This window comes from Oryzias latipes, chromosome 10, assembly GCF_053564925.1.
Source record: "Oryzias latipes strain Hd-rR chromosome 10, Olatipes_Hd-rR_3.1".
NCBI lineage: Eukaryota > Metazoa > Chordata > Actinopteri > Beloniformes > Adrianichthyidae > Oryzias > Oryzias latipes.
In genome coordinates, this window is record NC_136246.1 from 23,486,714 (window position 1) to 23,507,872 (window position 21,159).

Sequence of the window (21,159 nt, forward strand, 5' to 3'; positions counted from 1 at the left end):
TTTACATGTAGGCATAATGCATCTTATTTCCCACAATCTATCACATTTGTATCTCACATCACAGTGATGTTTGGTTGCTCTGACATATACCGTTGGTGACATTTAAATTGATGCATGGTTGTTTTTACATCCATGAAACTCATCACCCTGCTGGTTATTTTTGAATTCTTCAATGCAGCTTTAAAAGGTCAGGGTGTTTGTATGAACTTAAGACACCTGCTCTGATAGTTAACCATGTTAGAAAGTTATGGGCAAACCTTTGCCCACATAAAAGCTCACTACACAGGTTTCTTTGTATGGCAGAAATGTCAATGTTAGAAATTGAACTCAAGTTTTGTAATGCTTGTTATTTTAATTCCTTCTAAACAATTTAGGGCTTTATGATCGAAAACAAATGTGACCAAACTGCTGTGACTGAAATATGTGATCAATAGTAGGATACAACTGTAAACATATTTTCTTTTTGACAAAAAGTCTGGTATTTAAACATTGTTTTTATACTTGGCCAATGCTTTAAAACTCACTGTTTGTGGTCAATTGTAGTTAACCATAGTTTAATTTAAAGTAGACAATGATCACTTTAATATGTTTACTGCCTTGCTCAGTGAGAACAGACCAATTCACACTATCCTAAAACCATGTTAATTACCTGTCAATCAAATATGCATATTTTTGGATTGTAGAAAAAAAGATATCTCTAGGAAGATAAAAACCCAAACAGACCTGGAATGAACCTGCTGTGGGGTGTAATTATAAGCCTTGATAACTTTAAGATTTATAACTCTCTCATTTGAAGTATTTTACCATGCAGAAGTAAAATGGAAGATCAAATATTTGTTGCTCTAGCATTTGAATTAGGAAATATATTGCAGTTTCAATATCTAGTAGTTAAATTTACTCTAAAGCTTTAAATTTGTTTTGACTTAAATATTTAATAATGAACTAAGACGCACTGAGTCATTGGAAGAAATGACAGACAAACCATGTTTTTGAGCATTCATCACTTTGGAAACACTGTGAATTATAACCATTTTATTTAAAAAATATATGTTTTTGAGGGACAATATTTTTTTCAGTTTGGCACATCTTATCCACTATACAGATATGAAATTGTACATATTACAATACAAAAGGAAAATGGGAAGAGAAAAGCATTCTTTTTGCACAAAGAGTTTGAATAAGAGAATAGGAATTGTTTGACTTTTTTTTTTTTCTTTTTTCTTTTTTACATTTTTTTTTTTAGGCTTGGTGGGGGCAAAGTCTTGTAGATGACGAGGGGAAACAAAACAGTTTACAAAGGGCCAAAGTGCAAAAGGGATGCATAATTCTACAAATTGTGTGGACTTCCAGTCACATGGTGCCACCGTAGTCTTGAACAGTGAAAGTCAAATGATCGACTGAACCCTCTAGGAATTCCAAATACATACTCAACCATCATATCAATGAGATCTAACCCTAATGTTTGCTAAAGGACAATTGGTCAACTCAAAGTTTTTGAACATGCGAGACAGACTAGATGGGCACTAGTAGTTGCAGCACAAAGCTGGAGAAAACTTCAACTGAACATTTTATGCTAGGTGTCTTCATTGAATTCAAAAATGAGATGTAACTTTTTTTGGTTTGGTTTACATACAGATTCTTTGTAGGCATTTTTAGAGCATTTGCCAAGAAACACTGAAACACAACCATATTCTGACAAACTTAACCGAGAGACAAAGCAACAATTGGAGCAGCTGATGCCTTCAATTAGGGACTTCAAATCAAAACGATGCATCCTAATTTCTCTGAATAATTTCCATTTAACATGTGATGTGCTATTAAAATTGTATTATAATTCTTAATGTTTTGTGCCACTGTTAAGATTAGAAATCAAAGGGCACGATTGCTATGGTTGAAAATAATTTTAATTGGACTAATTCAAAATTTGAACTGGATACTTGTCTGTATAAACAGAATTAGTTTTAACCAGCTTGTCTTAACAGAGGATGTCTTAACAGAGGACTTAACAGAGGACATGAAGTTGGCTAATGTTAGGGTAGAAGATGTTCATGATAGAGTGAGGTGGAAAAGGATGATTCGCTGTGGCGACCCCTGATGGGAAAAGCCGAAAGAGAAAGAAGGAGAGTTTTAACCAGCTTAAGGATTTTGACATTTTTGCTGTTTTCAGAATTGCCATTTGGGTATTTTATTTCTTACTTTGCTCTGTTTTAAGAAAAGATATTATACCTTTTATTATATCCTCTTTTCTTCCTAGTTTCTCTGGCTTTCATCCTCCCCCCACTGCCAAACTAAGCACTAAGTTTGTGTGAAGCTGCAGCAGCACCTTCACTGTGATACTAATGTCCATGCCGTCCTGCATACAAATGTTTCTTAATCAGCAAAGGGTGTTGCCTTGTCACTTGTCACTCTTGACTGACATAGGCAGCATACGTTTTTAGTCCAAATCTTAAACAGGTGTTTGTAGTTTTATTAATAATATTTCTGACTTTAAATGACAACTTCATAAAGAAGTGTCTTTAAGGAAAAGGTTTAATGGTATTGTGGCTGTGAGGGATTATTGTAGTACAACTAAATCTGTGTGAAGTGCTCAAATGTTGGTTAATCACTGGTGTGGGTGAGAGTATTAGATCCATTTTGCCTGGCCTTAATTAGTTCAATCTTAAGCCTGTCTCTCCTCATTAGTGAATAAGTAGCTGAAAGGATAGGATCCAAGCAAAAGGCTTTGTTTTTTCTAAAATAACTTTTCTATGTGGCACTTTATGTTTTTGTTACCCTCTTATTGATGTTTCACATAATAAATTTGTTTGATGTAATGAAATTGATTTTAAAAATGTATTTTTTTACATATCATTTTGGAAATGGATATGCAATTATGAAAAACTGTTTTGTTTGTAATGCGAAACATGAAACTTATTAGTTCCAGAATTTTGGACAGCAGATGACAGGAACTAAATGGTGCTTGTGAAACCCAAAGTACCATTCAGCTTGACCTAAAAATGAGATACATGGCTCTTAGTTGATTTGGTCAAATTATGCCTTTATTGTTTTTATTTTCACTTGGATTAAAGTATTTTCTCACTTTAGAAGATTTGAAATTGGTTATTTAGGGTTAAGGTTTAGAGTCACTACCATTCAATCCATCTGTAGCTGCGGTTACATGGGCAAAAGTAATCGGAATAAACTCCTGATCAGAATAAGAATGCATGTAAACAGACCCTTCGGAATACTCTGCCCCTATGAGACTCATTCGGATAAAAATTTCCTTCCGATCGAGATAGGTGGATTATGCCGATTGCTGAGCCGATCGTGTTGCATATAAGCAGTTCATTCCGATTGTGGGTCACCAATGCTCTGGGTTTTACGTCATGTGTTGACGGTGTGGGGCTCCAGGGGAGGCTTTGGAGCTTGAACAAGACCAGTGTGCTGCGCGATCAAACTATTTTCTTGTGCAGAGCTGCCGGACTTGTCCGTCCCGCTGCTTTGCGTCACCCAGCTGGAGAACCATGTCTCTGGGGAGTGCGGTGTCCCTTAGCAGAGGAGAAGCTTTGGGACGGTGTGTGAGCTGGCGTAGGCGGGTATTAAATGTGAAAATGCCGCTCCGTGCAGTCCTGAGGAACCGTGTAAACAATCATATGAATTTGTGTTTCCAATAAAGGCAGATGTTATTCCCACATATTTACGTGCAGCTAAAATGCACATTACGGCATTGAACACACGGATTAAGTGCATTCAAGGCTAAATGTTGTTGTTGACACGTATTAACCTAACCTTAACCCTTCTTCCGGGTCTGTGCTGCCTAGAATAAAGCACTGGCTGGCCTCACACATTTAGAAATTATGAGCGAACAGGCCCTTAATAATATTCATAACAATAATTAAAGCAACTTTAGAAGATCATCACGCTTTATGCTGCAGCTTTGTTTGTTTACAATGAAACTTGCTATTCTTATACTGCCATTTCCAGTATTTTAGATAGTTCTGCGCATGTCAAAATGATTTATTCCGATTGAAAGTTTGGCGTATGTAAACGTTTGTTATAATCGGATACAGTTTTGGGCCCACGTGCACAGTTCAATTATAATCTGAGTTTTGATCCGATCAAAGACATTTTGCACATGTAACTGCAGCTAAATGATCAATCTATAAAACCAGAAAACGGGGTTACGGTAAGTAATTTTTCTTGTTTTTGAATATTGGCTTGCAGAAACATTAAATGCTTAACATCTGTTGGCAGAAACGTGACATAATTTACATCCTCACATATTGTATTCTGTTAACGGATGGCCATTTTGTAAGTGGTAACTGTGCTGAAATATAGACGATGTAGAGACAAATCTCACAGTTAAAATTTTTTTCTTTAAAATGATTGCCCCTGGTTGATATGAACAACCTTGCATTTATAGAAAAATAAATTTGTGACTATCTCTACATATCATAGCTGTCCAGCCTTGTGTATGTAGCTTTCAATATCTTTTTACTATTTCACATATTTTCAAATCTCTCTTGTAGAAATTATGCTTTTTACATATACTGAAAAAAAATCAAAAAGTAAACCCTGTATCATTTTACATGGTCAAATGACAAACCACATGGTAGAGAAATAAATACGAGTTCATACTTCACACTCTTTGTAAGGCAGCTGCTGACACTTGCACTGCCCATACCCGTTGATGATCACAAGTGCCCCTTCTTCATGGCTGGGTTCATACTCATTATAGGGTACCTGTGTGGCGAGGTCCGCCATTGGCTGTCGTTGCTGGGTCCTCATCTGTCTGCGATTTTGAATAGCTGAACAGTGACGTATCCTTCTCAGGGTGGGAGGGCAGCACTTTCGTGAGATATACACAACAAAAATTATGATAAAGAATGAAAAAAGAAGCGCCATAGTTCCAATGATGACCCTTTGAGTCATAAGAGTGTTGTCCATAGCTGAAAAGTCATCTGTCACAGATTCCTCTTCCAACAAAGCAGTAGTTGCTTGAGCAGTGCGTGGTGTTTGTGTTGTGGTGGTGGTAATGGTAACAACTGTGGTAAAGCTCCCAAAATCCTCTGCATAGTCTTGTGTAGGGGTTGGCTGCATAATTCCAAACAAGGAGCTTGTGATCTCTGCAGCTGCAGTAGCGTCTGTGGTTGTACTAATGGTCTGAATGACTGGTGCTGAAAAGTTCTGGCAAAGCTGGAATCCATAAACTGCATCAAGTATTTCCTCACCTTGGGCATACTCAGGACTGTGGCAGAGAATGGAATGTTCCCACCTTCCCTTAAAGGTGCTTAGCCAAGTGGCCAGAGAGCAAATCCTTTTGGTACATTCCCAAAGATTGCTGGACAGCCCAATTGTACCCAAAGACTGCCACATATCCAGAACCTGTGCATCCAGACTGCTTAGTTTGTTGTTATCCAATAGCAACATTTTTAAATTTGGCAGCGTTTGAAAAACATCAGGTGTAAGGACACGGATTTCATTTCCTGTTAGGTCCAGCTTTTCTAAAGTTGTCCATGTCCATTCCATGCCACATGTTACGTTGTTTATCTTATTCCATTGCAGATATAGAAACTGGAGAGCAACAAGACGAGGGAAATGGGCCAAGTTAATCTTGGTCAGCTGATTGTGCTCCAAGTGGAGCTCTTTAAGCTTGATGAGCCCAGCAAATCCATTCCGAGCCAGGCTACGCAGACGATTGTTGCTTAGTCCCAGATATTCCAGACTGCGACAGTCCCAAAATGCTCGAACAGGTGTAGTACGAAGTAAATTGGAGCGTAGGTGAAGTATCTGAAGCTTCCTTAGTCCATGGAATAGTTCTGGTTCCAGTGAAGTCATTTGATTAAAGGACAGGTCCAGTATTTGAAGGTTTATGAGGTGTATGAAGGTTGTATTGGGCAACTTGGTGATTCGATTGGAGCTTAGGTTGAGATCTTTCAATTTATATAGTCCTTGAAAGGCATCCTCTTGTACTGTGGTAATCTGGTTGTGGTCGAGATGTAACCATGTGAGCTGGCTAAAACCGTAAAACTGATCAGAGCTGAGCTCAGTAATGCTGTTGTGTCGTAAGGACAGGCCCAGAGCCCCTTTGTCCACTCCGTCTGGGGGTGCCTTTAGCCCCTGGGTGTCGCAGTAGAACTGCAGGTCCTCACAGCGGCATTTTTGAGGGCAGGTTGTGCATGATGCAGGAGACAGCAGGCACGCAAGGAGCATGCTGATTACACTCAGAGCCACTGGTGCAGGTCCCACCAATGGCCACCTTGAATGGAAACCTGCATGGGTTCAAAGACAAGAAAATAAACTCGGGGATGGGAACGAAAATCTCTGCTGAGCACATATAATTAATTCATGTTGGGGACGTTGCTGTTTGTGTGTGGACTATCTTTCTCAAACAAACGGCAGACATGACATTTCTTTTTTTCATATTTTGCAATTTAAATAATCATCACAGGTTAATGAAAGTTTAACTTGGCTATCCACTGTTTTTTGGTTGACCAAGGGTTTTAGTTGCATTTTTCTCTCTAATTATTGGGATGTTTCCTTTTATGTTTTAGGCTCAGAGTTAAACTTATATGCAAATTGTCTTTGTATAATTTCTTGTTTGTTTTTGAGACTATGCTATTATCAGTAGAATAAACATAAAGCCATTTTATTTTAGTTTTAAAATTTCAATGCAAAATAAAAAGTGATCTACATTGGACGTCTTCCAATGCGTCTCAGGACGTAAAACGGGGGGCTGTTGCAGTAAATAGACAGGACAGAGGAGCTTTAAGTGCTCGACCTCGCTCACTCTTACTTGTATTTCTATTCATGCTCTGACCTGTCAAATAAAAGACTAACTTACCCATTCTTTTGTGCACATCGAAGGCTGCATTCAACTGTTCTTTTCAGCGGACTCTTGGACCAACCAGATTGATGAAAAATCCAAAGGGAAAAAGCCCTTTTGAATAAGCAGAAAATGAATCAGCTTCTTTGGAAATAAAGCAATTCTGAACCCACCCAGTTGAAACAAAATGTAAAATTCCATGTCCTAAAATGCAGATCTCCCTGGTAATGTGCAGAGACCCTTAAAATCCCGGCTCAGGTCGAATTTTTTTCCTTCAACCTACAAAATCCTTGAAATAAGTATTTATATACATTTATATATATTTAAGTTGATCAGTTGCATCCGGAGCGGCTCCACTGAAGAGATCTCCCCCTCCCTCCTTTTTTCTTCTTTCTTTTAATCCTTTTGTTTTCTGTCCACGGCAATGACGCCAGCTCAGATGGTTAATTGAAGATCATTTCTTTCCCGGCTGCGGTCGTCCAACCTAACTTGTTGATGGCAGCCAGAGATCCTGCCTCCGAAGCCGACTCGGGCTCAGCATAGCCTCTGCAGAGCTGCGAGCGGAGTTCTCATCTGCGCTGAGACGCAGAGAGAAGAGGGAGAGAAAAAAAGCAGAGCAGAGAGTAAGGAATGTTATTCTGTGCTTTTTGTTGCAGCCACTCTCTGCTACAGAGTGGTGGCAGCCTGGCGTCGATCATCACCTCCGTTTCTCTCTCTCCTTCGTTTTCTCTCCCTTACACACGAACACCCTCACTCTCATCGTTGGCCACTTGCTCTCTGCCTCAAGTTCTTGTGCACCTTAGTCCTCCTCCATCTCCCGTTCCATCCCTCTTCCCTCCCACTGGCTCGTCACCATCAGAATATTGATATCTTGAATGTTTTGCAGTAGCTTCCTGTTGAAATTACCCACCATTGCAGATTTCAACTTTGCGTTGATTTTTGTATAGGTATCATCTAATAATTTAAATGAGAGAAAAAAACAACAAAAGAAGCAAAATCCCATACACACATCTAGATTAGAAGTTTTGTTGCCTGCAGCTTCAGATGTCAAAATACAGTATTTGTGTAAGAATAAAATTTTTTTTATCTCTTAAGGGAGAAATGTGTTAAAAATGTTAACATCTTAAATCCTGGGTGTAGACTTGCTGACACAACAAGTGCTAAATAGCTGTGCTTTTATGGGATGAAGAGCACTTCTTTGGGAAGATCATGCTGGAGCCATATGGTATTTGCTCTAACTTAAACCAGACTTTTACCTTTGGTTTTTATTTATGTATTTATTTGTTTATTTAATGGATAAATTGCTTATGTCATACCAGTGCCAAGGTCTTCCAGCTTAACACCCATCTGGGTTTAAGTTTCCGGGTCACTTATCGTGCATACTGCCGTGTTTTCCACATGTATCACAGTTGAGTCATAACGCAGAATGCACAAGGAAGTACTTGGAGGGAAAACTGAAGCTGGAAAGAGGAATATTCTCTAGTTTTTTGCTATTTTTTGTTTACACAATTCTGATCAATTGAAATATATTCTCCATATCTAGTCATTGATTCATTGATTTGAACTTGATGAAATACTAGGGAAAGAAAAGCTTATTTTTTAAAACTTGGTAGTCTTGTTTTAGGGCTCTCTATGCCGGTGCTTTGTTAAAAATTGTTCTTAAATCTGTCCAAGAGAAGATGGATGGAGCCTCAACTGACTGTTATAAAAGATGCTGTGAAAAAGTGCTTCTGTAATGGGCATCTAAGGAAATGCTTAACAACCTTTTTACCAAAGGAATGAGAAAGGGTTATGCATGTAGGGATGGAAATGAACAGTTTAAAGCAGAACAGCCAGAATTTAACCATACTAGTACATTTAGAAAAGACAAAAATCACAAAGGGCTTTGTGCTTCCTTGCCTCTAAATACATACACAACACCCTTAATGTGCTATGGACATTGGGGGATGGGACAGGTCAACGCCATCCATAGCACTATATTGAAGCATGCAGGATGGGGGTCAAAGACCCATGCTTTTTTTTCTTCATCTTTTACCCTGCTCCTCTCCCACATCCATCTGATTTGATTGGATTCCACCATCAGGTTCTTTCTTACTGTCGTCCTCCACCTCTCCTTCCTTCCTTCCTGAAAGTTTCACATTTTCAGGTTATGCTTGAGCAGCTAGCAGAATGTGACTGAGCATGTCTGAGCTCTCTGTGGGGGTGCTATGATAAGGACCATTCACTGCTGTGCCACAGTTAGCAGTGTGACTACTACATATAGCGTTGAAATGTAATGACCTGTAATTTATGTAGTTAACAAATCTTTTTTTTTATTTAAACCTCATTTTCTTAAAAGACTAAAGAAACGACCCTAAACAGAAGATGAGGCTTCAACAATTGATCTTCAACACTGATTTTCCATCCAACTAACAAAGCCTTAAACTCCAGTGTTGATGTGGAAAGGACATTAAATCTGTCTCGTCCTCTTAAGCAGAAGCAATGGGCATTAGCCTAACGAAGTCACCTTTGTCTTGGGCCCTCTCAAAAACAGTGCTTCATACAAAGAAGATATCATAAACACAGTGAGGCTTTTCTACTATTGTTTGTGTCAGCATTTATAGTTAAGGGAGTGTAACATTCACGGATTACCTTTACCAAGACACATCTCTGAACGGTATGCATTCTTGATGTACTTTGACGAATAGAACCTTTGTTATGATACTGAAAGACATTGAGGGCTGGCTTTAGGCGAAGTGACAGCTTTTCTTTGAGCTGATACCCATACCTCCATGCATGCACAGACTTAACTAAACTATGTTTTTTCCTGTATTTTTTTTCAGACTGGGAGAAAAGACAGAAGCGACACTCTGAACACAGCCATCGACAGAATGACAAAGAAGACTAGAGATCTTCGTAGACAGGTTTGTTTTTTATTTTTGTCTTGTTGGCTTTTTTTGTTTTTGTTCTCCAAGCTTAACTTACATTTGATTGTAGCTAACGTGATTTTCACTAAGCTCAGAATACCAATTTTCACTAAAATAATAACTTTACTTTAAGTGTATTTGACTCTGAATGTGACTTTTCATGTGGAAACACACTGCAATAAAAATAAAAATTGCAGGAGGAGTACATAAAAGATGCTTCTTTAAATCTTTTTTTTACAGCTTCGCAAAGCTGTGATGGACCACGTCTCTGATTCTTTCCTGGAGACCAACGTTCCTCTCTTGGTCCTGATTGAAGCTGCAAAGAATGGCAATGAAAAAGAAGTGAAGGAGTACGCACAGGTGTTTCGTGAACACGCCCACAAGCTGATTGAGGTACTTTGTTTTTTCAAATTAAAATAAACGACTGTTAAGGGGCACAGGTCATTTTAATATTATACAGAAATTTCAACCTTTTGAAATGTAGAAGGTGAGCAGGTGACTTTTTTTGTTTTTGTTTTATGAATTATGGTTCTATTATCTTCAGATACATTTTTTATAGTGTAGTATTTAATCATATTAATACAAAATAAAAGCCCTGTGTACAATTTTTTTGTTCACATTTTTTATTTATACATATTTAATTGTTACCAAATTTTAACAAATGTATTATATGCTTGATCTCATGTTTTAACTTCTGCTCCAAAGTTTCAGTTGCTGACATTTTTATTTTATTTTTAGTAAAAGTGCTCTAGATTCATGCAGTTTGTCCTTTTTTTATGAAAAACATTAATAGAACAGGAAAATGAGGCTGCATTTGACAGATTTACAGAAAGTAAACTTTCCAACCACGGAATGAACATGATTTAGCTCAACACAATTCTTTAAATTCCCTCTCAATAGTTGGACAAAAATTTCTATCAAACGCAGGGAGTTTAGCCAAAACTCCCTTCAGTGTTTGATCTTTTGTCACACAGGTAGTAAAGATGGAGCAAATGCAGTAGGCCATTCATTACTCAAAGATCTACTAATTTTAGGCACTTTTATGAAGCAAGGGTAAGCTGCCCAAAGGCAAGTGACCTATTAGTTTACACATGTTTGAGAGCAGCATTATGACTGACCCATATTCAGAGAATGAAGGAAGAAAACAAGGGAAAGAATTGAGTTTGACATTCACCAAGCATTAAAGCGCTCAATGTACTGGTAGGATAGCCATGACATTCACTAGTTTGAGCTTATGTTGTCCATGTGCTGCCTGGTAACTATACGTTCATTCTGTTAACCTTCAAATTGAACTTTGGAGAGACAGTCATCTTCTGAATAAAACGAGGAAGCAGAAAAGCTGCTCACATCACATAAATATGAAAGCTGGCTGTACTCGTAACTAATTCCCATACTAATGAAGACAAAGTATTGTATTTTGAAGAAAAATATTGTGAATTTATTTTTCAGGGGATGTAATTTCATCAATTTTATCATTGAAATGGAATAAAATATTTTGATTTTATTCAATAGAAAGTTGTTTTTGACCTACAAAGAAAGCAGGGATATAATGTTGTCTGTAAGTTTAAAAGATTTAGCATTATGACTTTACTTCCCAATAAAACTATTCTTGTAACTGGACCTTTCTATTACTTCATAGTGTTATGTTCCAACATGGCCAGTTATGTTAATTATTAGGACAGCAGATTTTCCTAATATGGCTTTTTCACCGTCCATTTATGCAAAAATGGCTGTTTTCCCATTGGCTCTCAATGAGACAGGCTTATGTGACAGTTCATGAAATTATAAATGCAAGTCTCTTTAGAGTGCCAGTTTATCTTTATGCAACCACTCTCTAGACCCTCCTTGTGGATTGGAGTGTTCACCCTGTGGTTGGTGCCTACATTTGAATAGTGATGAAAGACTTTATATTTCAATGTTTCACAGTGTTTTACATCTGAAAAGAAGTCTTTTATGGTGGGGTCAAGCGACTTTGTGATTATGATCATATTCTGACACTGAATCTTTTTTTTTTTAGTTCCTCTTATATTACAAATATTAGATTTTACAAGTTTTAGACCCCAAGTGAATCAGTGAGCTGGTTTCCACAGATTTTTTTTATAGATCATTCTGCGTTGCTACATCTTTGAATTTTTAATGAACTATTTTTTCTTCTGTATTATGCTGTCAACCAACCTCTTTAACTGTCACAAAGCCCCATTGTTTAGTTATCAGGTATATCTTAACATTAACACTTCTAAACATTTTCATGGACATTTATTTTTTATTTGTGTTTTGTTGGATTTCTGGTCGTTTGTCCTTTGCATCATTCTGCATAATTTTAGCAGCTTTATGAATTAATCCTCAGCAGTGAATATGCCTTCCACAGGATTAGTTGTGTTCCATTTCTGGTTTAAAAAAAGAATCCCTAAATTAAGCCACCATAGTCAACTTTAACTATTTATCTATGTATCATTAATGTCCTGTTATGACAGCATGTGCCAGATGAGGTATTATGATTTAAAAGACATGACATTTTTGTCTTTCAGGTGGCCAACCTGGCATGCTCCATTTCCAACAACGAAGAGGGGGTGAAGCTTGTCCGCATGGCAGCGTCTCAGCTCGAAACTCTATGCCCCCAGGTACAAGGGCATTTGTAGTTACTGTTTAACCAGCTTCCTGGTTGTTTAAACGTTTGCCATATTCCATTTATATATATTTTAAGAATGCCAAGTCTAAATTTTGGGCGGCCGTGGTGCAGCGGTAGGGCGGTCGACCCATGATCGTAAGATTGCAGGTTCGATTCCCGCCTTGCATGCCCATGAGTCGAAGTGTCCTTGGGCAAGACACTGAACCCCACCTTGCCTCTGGTGGTAGGCGGGCGCCTGTGTTTGGCAGTGGAGCGGCCACCAGTGTGTGAATGTGTGTGTGACTGGGTGAATGGGTCTGTGACTGTAAAGCGCCTTGTCCTTGTAGGAAGAAAGGCGCTATATAAGCATACGCCATTTACCATTTACTAATTGGTTTTGTCTTGATCAAAGACAGTTTCTTCAAAAGCACTAAAAAATATCGCTGAGCCTGTTTTTATGCACTAAATATTTTAATATTATTAACCAATGTAGCAAATTCTTTTTTCCAAGTAATGTAAAATCTGATGTTCCTTATCCAATGACTTTATTCATTGGTTGTTCCAGACCAGAAGCAATTGTCGTTTCTTTCTTTGTGGAGTACAAATGGAGAACAGCAGAAAGGTGTTGTGTTACAGATGTATCAGGTCCCACATTAGTGTGGCCAACACAACGGCTGCTGGTGCAGTTAGATGACTTTTTATTTCTTTTGTATTTAATGTTTCAGGGGAAAGAGTGTTTGAGTCAGGCCACTACGCATGTACACAGTTCTCCATACTAAATTCAATAATTACCATTTAGACCTTATTTTCTAATTTTTGTTGAATTTACCTTTATCAGATTACTGTGTTGTCCAAATATTTTGGGTATGCTGTTTACTCCCCTCTACCTCTCATGTATTTGTCCATTGTTGACAGACGAGACGTATGACTTTAAATGTATAGTCCTGTGTGTCCACAACTACTAAGCTTTTATTGATGCATCATTTTATCAGAGTACTATGATTGCAGCTCCGTTCAGTATGCTGACAACTACACTTGACGGACCTTTTGAGAAGTATCTTGACCCTAGATTAAAATCTTGTGTAAACTGAGATGACGCTTATTGCACTTAACCTGTGTTCAGAGCTTTACTGTAATTGATCTGTAGTGATGGTAATTTTCAATTCTAGGTGATCAATGCAGCACTGGCCCTCGCTGCCAAACCCAATAGTAAGGTGGGCCTGGACAACATGGATTTGTTCAAGGAACAGTGGGAGAAACAAGTCCGTGTCCTCACTGATGCTGTTGATGACATAACATCCATTGATGACTTCCTGTGTGTGTCTGGTAAGAGTTGTTTATATGGACAGTGGAAATCTGGTTTAACTTTTTCTTTTTGATTTAAATAAAACTAACTATTTTTTACTTTTAAACAGTTTTAAACATTTATTTATCTGTTAAACTACACTTAGCCTTTGTTGTGATTCCTTTACCAGAGTTGTTTACTGGCTGGAGTAAACGTTTACATCTGCATCTTTACCAAATATATTTTACTTAGTTTGCCTTAAACGATTTTCATTAAACATTTTAGTAGAGTGACTTTTTGATCATTTTGTCAAGGACAGATTGTGAGTACTGCAAAGTTCCATATTTTGTTGGATTTACGTTATAAAAAGCTGAGAATTTCCCTCTTGACCATGCTTCCTTGTGGTTCTTTAGGTTTTGAGTGTCTAGTCAGAACAAGAGAATGAGAACATATCCCTTCCATTATGTTTTTAAATGTGTTTCACCCATATGGCACAAGGCACAGTTGTTGTTTTTCATAATGCTAAAATGTTTTTTTTTACGCTTTCTTCTCAGAGAACCACATCTTGGAGGATGTGAATAAGTGTGTCATTGCTCTGCAAGAGAAGGACGTTGATGGCTTGGATCGCACTGCTGGGGCCATTCGAGGACGTGCTGCCAGGGTTGTTCATGTGGTCACTTCCGAAATGGACAATTACGAACCTGGAGTCTACACAGAGAAGGTTTTGGAGGCCACCAAGCTCCTTACTAACACAGGTATTTTAAAAATGATCTGATGGGGTTTGTAAAAGAAAAGCATAAAGTTTCATCAGCCCCATTTTCTAAGCATTTTTTCTTTACAACATATTTTTCCTTTTAAAACCAAGATAAAATATGTTGGAGGGAGTTGAAATTGAATAATGACAGATCTGGAGTTGGCTCAGTAAATAAAAATTGCTTTCTGAAGTACTCTTCATTGTAATGTCGACTGAGTCAGACATCTGCAGCATTTTCTATTAGGCTGCCAGATAGAACTGAATATCTTAACCCAACTTGCATCATAGAAGTCATTTTGTCCAAATAATGTGGTATTTCATTAGCCAGCCAGCATGTATGATATGTGTTAACTTCCATTACTAGCAGGCTAACATGACAGAACGATTTTTTCGGTTGTCAGATTTAGAAATGGCTCAGCCCTCTTGAGAGTGAGCCCATTAACAGTCAGCAAATGCAGGCTGATTGTTATCTGAGGATTTCAGCTGAGGCTTGGATTTTCACGAATTCAAGTTGCCTTTTAAAAAAAATTCCTAATTTTACGATTGTCCCTAAATTCTAGTTCTTTCCTGCTCCGCTGTGCCATTTCTACTGAATGCTGATTTGAGCACATTTGAAAGGAAATTCCTATCCTGATGCTGGATTCCAAGATCACTATCAAAAGCAAAAGTATTTATTGTTTCTATGGTGTGTCATTTTGACAAACTCGTGGTAATGCTGCTTTTCTGGAAGGAAGAGGTCCTACGACAGTCCAAACTGCTGATGTTTTTGCTTCATTTTATTTTCCCTTTTAACCAAACTATGTTAAATGCTTTTATTGGGTGCATTTTTGTACTAGAATGTAATTTCTTCCCGGTTTCTTTTTTTGTTAATGGGAAGTAATTTGGAAGATTATTTTTAAATAAGCTTAGAAAAATGATCACAGCCAAAATCTGGTTATGGCCAGATTACCATATTTCTTTTTCTTTCTTTCAATATTTTACTTGATTTACATTTCTATGCAGAAGCCTGCAGGTTGTAAATGCTTTGTAAGCTCTAAACCAAATCCTCTTTGTGCACTATGCTCTACGCTGCCGCTCCCTCCCTCTACATTTGCATCCTGACATCCAGGCCTCACCCAAGAGGATGCAGCTAAATCCTAAAAACTGAACTCTAAATATTGCTGAATGCGTGGCAGAGGCTTCCAGAACTGATATCAAACTGTCACCGGGCCAAAATACACACCCAAAGAGACTGCTTTATTGTTGTAGCTTGTTGTTGTAAAACTCCCTACTTAACTGCTGTGTATCTATGTACCTCAGAAGCAATGTCTTATCTTTGTAGAATGAAGGTTTTTTTTTTTAATTCCAATTATCTGTTCCACTTTTAATTTTTCCTTTCAGTCATGCCACGATTCACACTGCAGGTAGAAGCTGCAGTCGAGGCCTTATCCAGTGGCGACCCCTCAGTGGATGAGAATGAACTAATCGATGCATCCCGTCTGGTGTACGACGGCATCCGCGACATCCGCAAAGCAGTCCTCATGATCAGAGTAAGTATTACAGATTTTCATCATCCCCAGCGTGTACACATGTTCATGTTTAAGGTTTACTCATCAACATTCAAATAAATATTTCAAAAAGTATTTTTGCTCGGCTGCACAATCTTAAAGAATTGCTGGAACTTTTAAATACTATAGTATGATCTAGGATTAGAGGGTCTTCTCCACAAGGCTTTGTTTACTAGGAAGAATGGTTGGCTTTTAAAAGCCTGTGATTAAAATGTCTAAGGAAAAAGCTGTGCTGCCTGAATAAACATGCAGTTTAGTGTAACACCAGCCTGCGTCGTCTTTGGATCAATGGCTTATTGCCTGAGCAGAACCATAAGTTAGACATGCTAATAGAAGCCACTGAACCATTACTTTATTGACTGACCTAAACCTTCCCCAGCTATAAAGTCAGAAGTGGATAATGGTGAAGTCTCTGTTGGATAGCTTATGCATGCATTTAGACTTGTGTTTAATGGGTTAACGGACTATCTAGATGTTTCACATAAATACAACCTTTTGAACAGGATTTTGATCTTCTGAATGAGTTTAGTTTAGCTTCAGTTTGGTTCTTGAATTTTATTAGTGATGCTGCTCATACATTGAGAAGCCCAAATGAAAAGGGGACCATTATGTATTTTGCTTTTGCCTGATAATCAGCTGCTGATTTAACATGGAGATTTTAATTAGCATTCTTTCCTTGTACTGCAGGCTGAGAACTACATTCAATTGCTATCAGCCCCAGCCCCAATCACATCATCCTGATTAAGCTATTAACACTGGGCCTATGGGGTTGGCTGAACATGCAGGAAGAGTTGGTGTGTGTAAATGTGACTGCATGTTAAAACTAATAGAGGATTAGCGACAAACCGCACATGTTCGTGATTTATCAGATTCGTTGTGCTATTAACTGCCAACTAATCTTTATTAAAAAAAAAATCTAGTTTCCATAAGTCTGTGAGGATTTCTCAGTAAGGTCTGTGAATGTTTCCACACAGCATTGGTAGTGAGTATTCATCAGGAAATGATTACACTTCTTTAGCTTTTTAGTCACAGGATTTCCAGCAGCTCCACACAGCTGTGTCCTCCGCTTATTCTCAAATGCTATTAGTAACAAGGTTAAAGGTATATTCAAAACATGAATTTACATCATGAGTTTAGTATCCCACTGGCTGAGTTGTGTTTTCTGAGCACAGTTTATGATGTCCACAGAAATACCATAAATCAGCTCAGTTGAGCTGACCATAAGACAGCCTCTCTAAAGAGCATGTCCAAGCACAAATGCTCACATTGACTTTTAAAACATCTTGAATGCTCACAGGACCTTGACGTGGTCTTAAATCAAAATGGACAAGTGTGTCATTTTTTTTTGTGGACTTTTAACCTCTGGTGCACAGACAGTCTGGGAAATGTGGAAGGAGGACAGAACCCTCTTCCCCCTACAGCAACATCAGACATTACGCTTCAGATGTAAAACTGACTTCCAGGCAGAGAGCTGCAGACACTCAGATACAGGGGGCAGCTGTCATTACCTTCATGATTTGTGTAGTGCGTCATAGCCCAAGGTGATTTCACTGGCTCTGTCCTAAAATGAATGAAAAGTCTATTCAACACTGAGGCAGTGAGTAGAACACTGTAATAGGAACAGTGAGTGATGCTGTTAAGCAGGCCTGTCCATTTTCAGAACAGTATCACAGGGGGTCTGCTTTTACAGCTTTTTTATATTGCTGTAACTTCAAAAAAACATGCATACAAACTCTATTTTTATATTATTGTTCAACTTTTTCATTGAAGATACTTCCTATGAATATTGCATTCATTTTTACAGTTGTCTTGCTGTCTTGGGCGAGTCAGAATGCTTTATTTCCGTTATTTATATTTGCTTGTTTGCTTTCATACTGCTGATTATTTCTTCCTGCAGTCTGGTTTTTGCCACATCAACAGGGTTCAAATCTGTAATGATCAGCACAGTTATTCACTCTGTTCCTGAAATGGAAACCAGTATCAGTGGGGTCTCATTTAACAAGTGGCTGGCTCTGTTGAGCCTTTTTCTCATGAGGTTCATTTTAGACCACAAGTTTTTATTATGCAAAAAGTAACTAAATGTAGTTTGGAGCTGAAATTAATACTGCAGTTACCTTTTGCTTTATTCAGTGTTAATGAATGGATTTAAATAGTTTTCAAAGGAAGAAATAAAAGTAAACTTGTTTTCTCAGCAGGTTGTTACAGGTTGTTCACACGCAAAACGGTGCAGCTGTGATGCAAGTCCCAATTTAATGTCATGTTATGCCCTTTTACTAAACATGTTGAATTTAGGGAACCATTTTGAACTTTTTAAACATTGTTTCTGGTTTTGGTTTTGAATAGTTTCCCACTTGTCAGATTCTGTGGGTGGCCTTTCTGAGCCTTTCACAATTACGATGTATGTGTCGGACACGCCACAGCAGGCGGTGTCTGCTAGCACTGAACCGCATTATCTCGATTTCAGACATGCCTTGTGAGTCATAAAGTTTGTATTGAAACCATACCCACATTGCCTGTAGAACGGAAGCTTCTACAGTTTCCCTGGAGCAGTGGAAGGTTGTTTAGAGACTCTTGGCTATTTTTAGAGCAAGGGTTCCAAATCCATTACAGTAAGAAAGAATGAGACAGTTGGATAAGCACAAGAAGAGGCACAAGCGTGATAATGCACCTTTATCTGTCCGCATCATCTTCCCTTTGCTTATATCTCCTCCAAATACATTTCCGGACAGTGTTATAGTTTGCCTTGAGCCCGAGCTATTGACAGCGAATTTCTTTTGAACATCATTTCTGAGTGAAATGTTGCCTTTGGCTTGTTTTGTATTCAATGCAAAAAACGGGGTAAAAGAAAGTCATGGATGAAGGGCTAAAATTCCTGAAAGAACTAAACTTGTGCTTCAGCTGCCTTTTATCAGACAGCAGTGACAGATGGGCATCTCAAGGGTTTTGCTACTGATGCTTTTCAAACTAGACGATACCCCCCCCCCCCTCCAAAAAAAAGACATGTTTAGCAAATCCTTTTTTGTAAAGGGTATTTACTATGGAGGTTATAAAACCAAAATATAGTAAGTGTAACTATTGGTAACAAATATGGCTTGAAAGTGCTGTTTTGTTCGCACTGTGTTTTATGATACCTTTTAGTTACTATTTTATTTTAGTTTCTAGATGGTTATTGTATTTTTCTTTTGGACTTTATAAATTACATGCTTTTTTTTTTTCCTTCCTAGACTCCAGAAGAACTGGACGACTCCGATTTTGAGACGGACGACTTTGAAGTACAAAGCAGGACCAGCGTTCAGACAGCAGATGACCAGCTTATTGGTGGCCAAACTGCGCGTGTACGTTTTCGATTTGATACCATTTATTGATATTTCTGATATTCTGAAAAGTCGTGGGATTTTGCTTTGTAGTTATCTTGGCGTAAACACACATACATTAAGAATACTTCTATTGTTAAGAGGACATCGAATTAAGTTTTAAATTTGTAACCCTAAATACAAATGTCACTGTCATCGTTTACTGTTGCACATCTTGAGCTAATTTGATGACTTTGATTACTATGAATCTATATACACAAGTATTGTTGTACAAGTTTTAACTGTATTTAAAAAAACATAATTTTTTACCATTGGAAACTCTAACATAACCCACTGACTGTACTTAATGATGCCCTTTACAGTAAAAATGTCACAGCATTGGCTGAGCTCTAACCGTGCTCTGTCTTGCAGTGGGCGATAGTCAGTGTGTGGAAATACATTAGATGTCTTAAGGCAGGGCTGCCTCCCAATCCTGGTCTTCAAGATCTACCACCCAGACTGTTTTCCAGCCCTCCCTGCACTCATGCTGTTGATTACCTGATCAGGTGTGCTCAGTCAACCAGAATGAGGAGACACCTGAGTCGGCTAACCAGCAGAAAGCAGCGATAGGAAAGCTGGAAAACAGTAGTAGATAAAGACTGGGCAGCCCTGTCTTTAAGAATAAATGCTAAATCTCCCTACCCAGTTAGGGAAAAAAATCATTTTATAAACAAAACAGTGCATAAATAACAGAAGTGTTTTGGCAGACCAATCCAAATATATATTTCTATATATTTTTTTTTAACTCTTGACTGATTCGATTTTGTTTAGATGGGTTGCTCAAGCCTCGTATGGTTTGAATCAAAGACCCCAGAGAGACCTTTCCAGTTAGATGAATGGAGTGAACAGGGATTTTCTCTCAGTATCGGTCTGCAGCAGCTTGGCAAATATTTAAACTTTAAACACCTGCTTGGGTGTTACCTCTTTTGCTGTTGAGGTAAGGAGGAAGAGAGGTTAAGAAATGTGGCTTTGAATAATGTAAAATACTCATAACAGATTTAAATAATTTTGGTTTTAATGTCAACATGTTTGGGGTAAGATAAATTTGAGGTTTCTAAACATTTTATAGAGAAGCAATTCAGTGAAACATAACTGATGTATTTGCGCAAATAGCACTACTTTTAATATTGGAAATGAAAACCGCAAAAAAATTTGAAGCTGCTGTTAAAAAGCATAAAAGTACAATTCTAATGAATATATACCATTTAATCATCCACCAGGAAGAACAACTAAAGAAATAAATAATTTGAAAAAATAAACTAAACTGACATCAATGTAGTTCACTGTAATCAGAATAGTTGAAATGTATTTTCCTGACATGAAAGCTTGCGTGCATAAAACCCGTGTTTCAAACAGTAGTTTGCTAATCTTCTTCTATTTCTAAACTTCCATATGCAGGCTATCATGGCCCAGCTGCCTCAGGAGGATAAGGCAAAGATTGCAGAACAAGTGGCTAGCTTCCAAGAAGAAAAGAGCAAGCTGGATGCCGAGGTATCCAAGTGGGATGACAGTGGCAACGACATCATTGTGTTGGCCAAGCAGATGTGCATGATCATGATGGAGATGACAGACTTTACCAGGTGAGTGAAAATGGAGGATTAGCAGTTTCTATTGTTGTTTTTTACATTATATGCTTCATTGTGGTCTTTTTTGTTGTTGTTCTGCTTGCTAAAAACGAGAGTTGTAACGGTACACGTAGTTGGACCGCACCGTTTCGGTACGGCAATTTCGGTTCAGATCACTTTAATACTGTTTCGTTTTTTTCGGGGTTTTTTTCCCCCTAAATTTATTAACTTTGCCCCGGGGGGGAACTAATGGTAATCGCGAGTTTCCGCTGAGACGCTCAATGGGTTCTACGCTCGTGTGCGTTTAGAATGGGATGAGGGGGGGGTTCAGGCTGT

At 38.1% G+C, this 21,159-nt stretch overlaps 2 protein-coding genes across 2 annotated transcripts in view; one reads left to right on the forward strand and one right to left on the reverse strand.

Annotated features, from left to right (window-relative positions):
* Positions 1-21,159, forward strand: part of ctnna1 (catenin (cadherin-associated protein), alpha 1) — a 54,613-nt gene that overhangs the window by 18,441 nt on the left and 15,013 nt on the right. The window contains exons 8-15 of the mRNA XM_004073394.5: positions 9,628-9,708; positions 9,952-10,104; positions 12,240-12,332; positions 13,489-13,645; positions 14,159-14,359; positions 15,739-15,887; positions 19,130-19,240; positions 20,657-20,838. Coding sequence (XP_004073442.1) covers positions 9,628-9,708; positions 9,952-10,104; positions 12,240-12,332; positions 13,489-13,645; positions 14,159-14,359; positions 15,739-15,887; positions 19,130-19,240; positions 20,657-20,838 — 1,127 coding nt within the window. The remainder of the gene's footprint in view (positions 1-9,627; positions 9,709-9,951; positions 10,105-12,239; positions 12,333-13,488; positions 13,646-14,158; positions 14,360-15,738; positions 15,888-19,129; positions 19,241-20,656; positions 20,839-21,159) is intronic.
* On the reverse strand, positions 4,174-7,483 carry lrrtm2 (leucine rich repeat transmembrane neuronal 2). The gene is made up of 2 exons (XM_020706699.3): positions 6,824-7,483; positions 4,174-6,251 (listed from the first exon to the last, which is right to left on the reverse strand). Exons 1-2 carry the CDS (start codon positions 6,825-6,827, stop codon positions 4,612-4,614), a joined length of 1,644 nt encoding a protein of 547 aa, XP_020562358.1. The 5' UTR covers positions 6,828-7,483; the 3' UTR covers positions 4,174-4,611.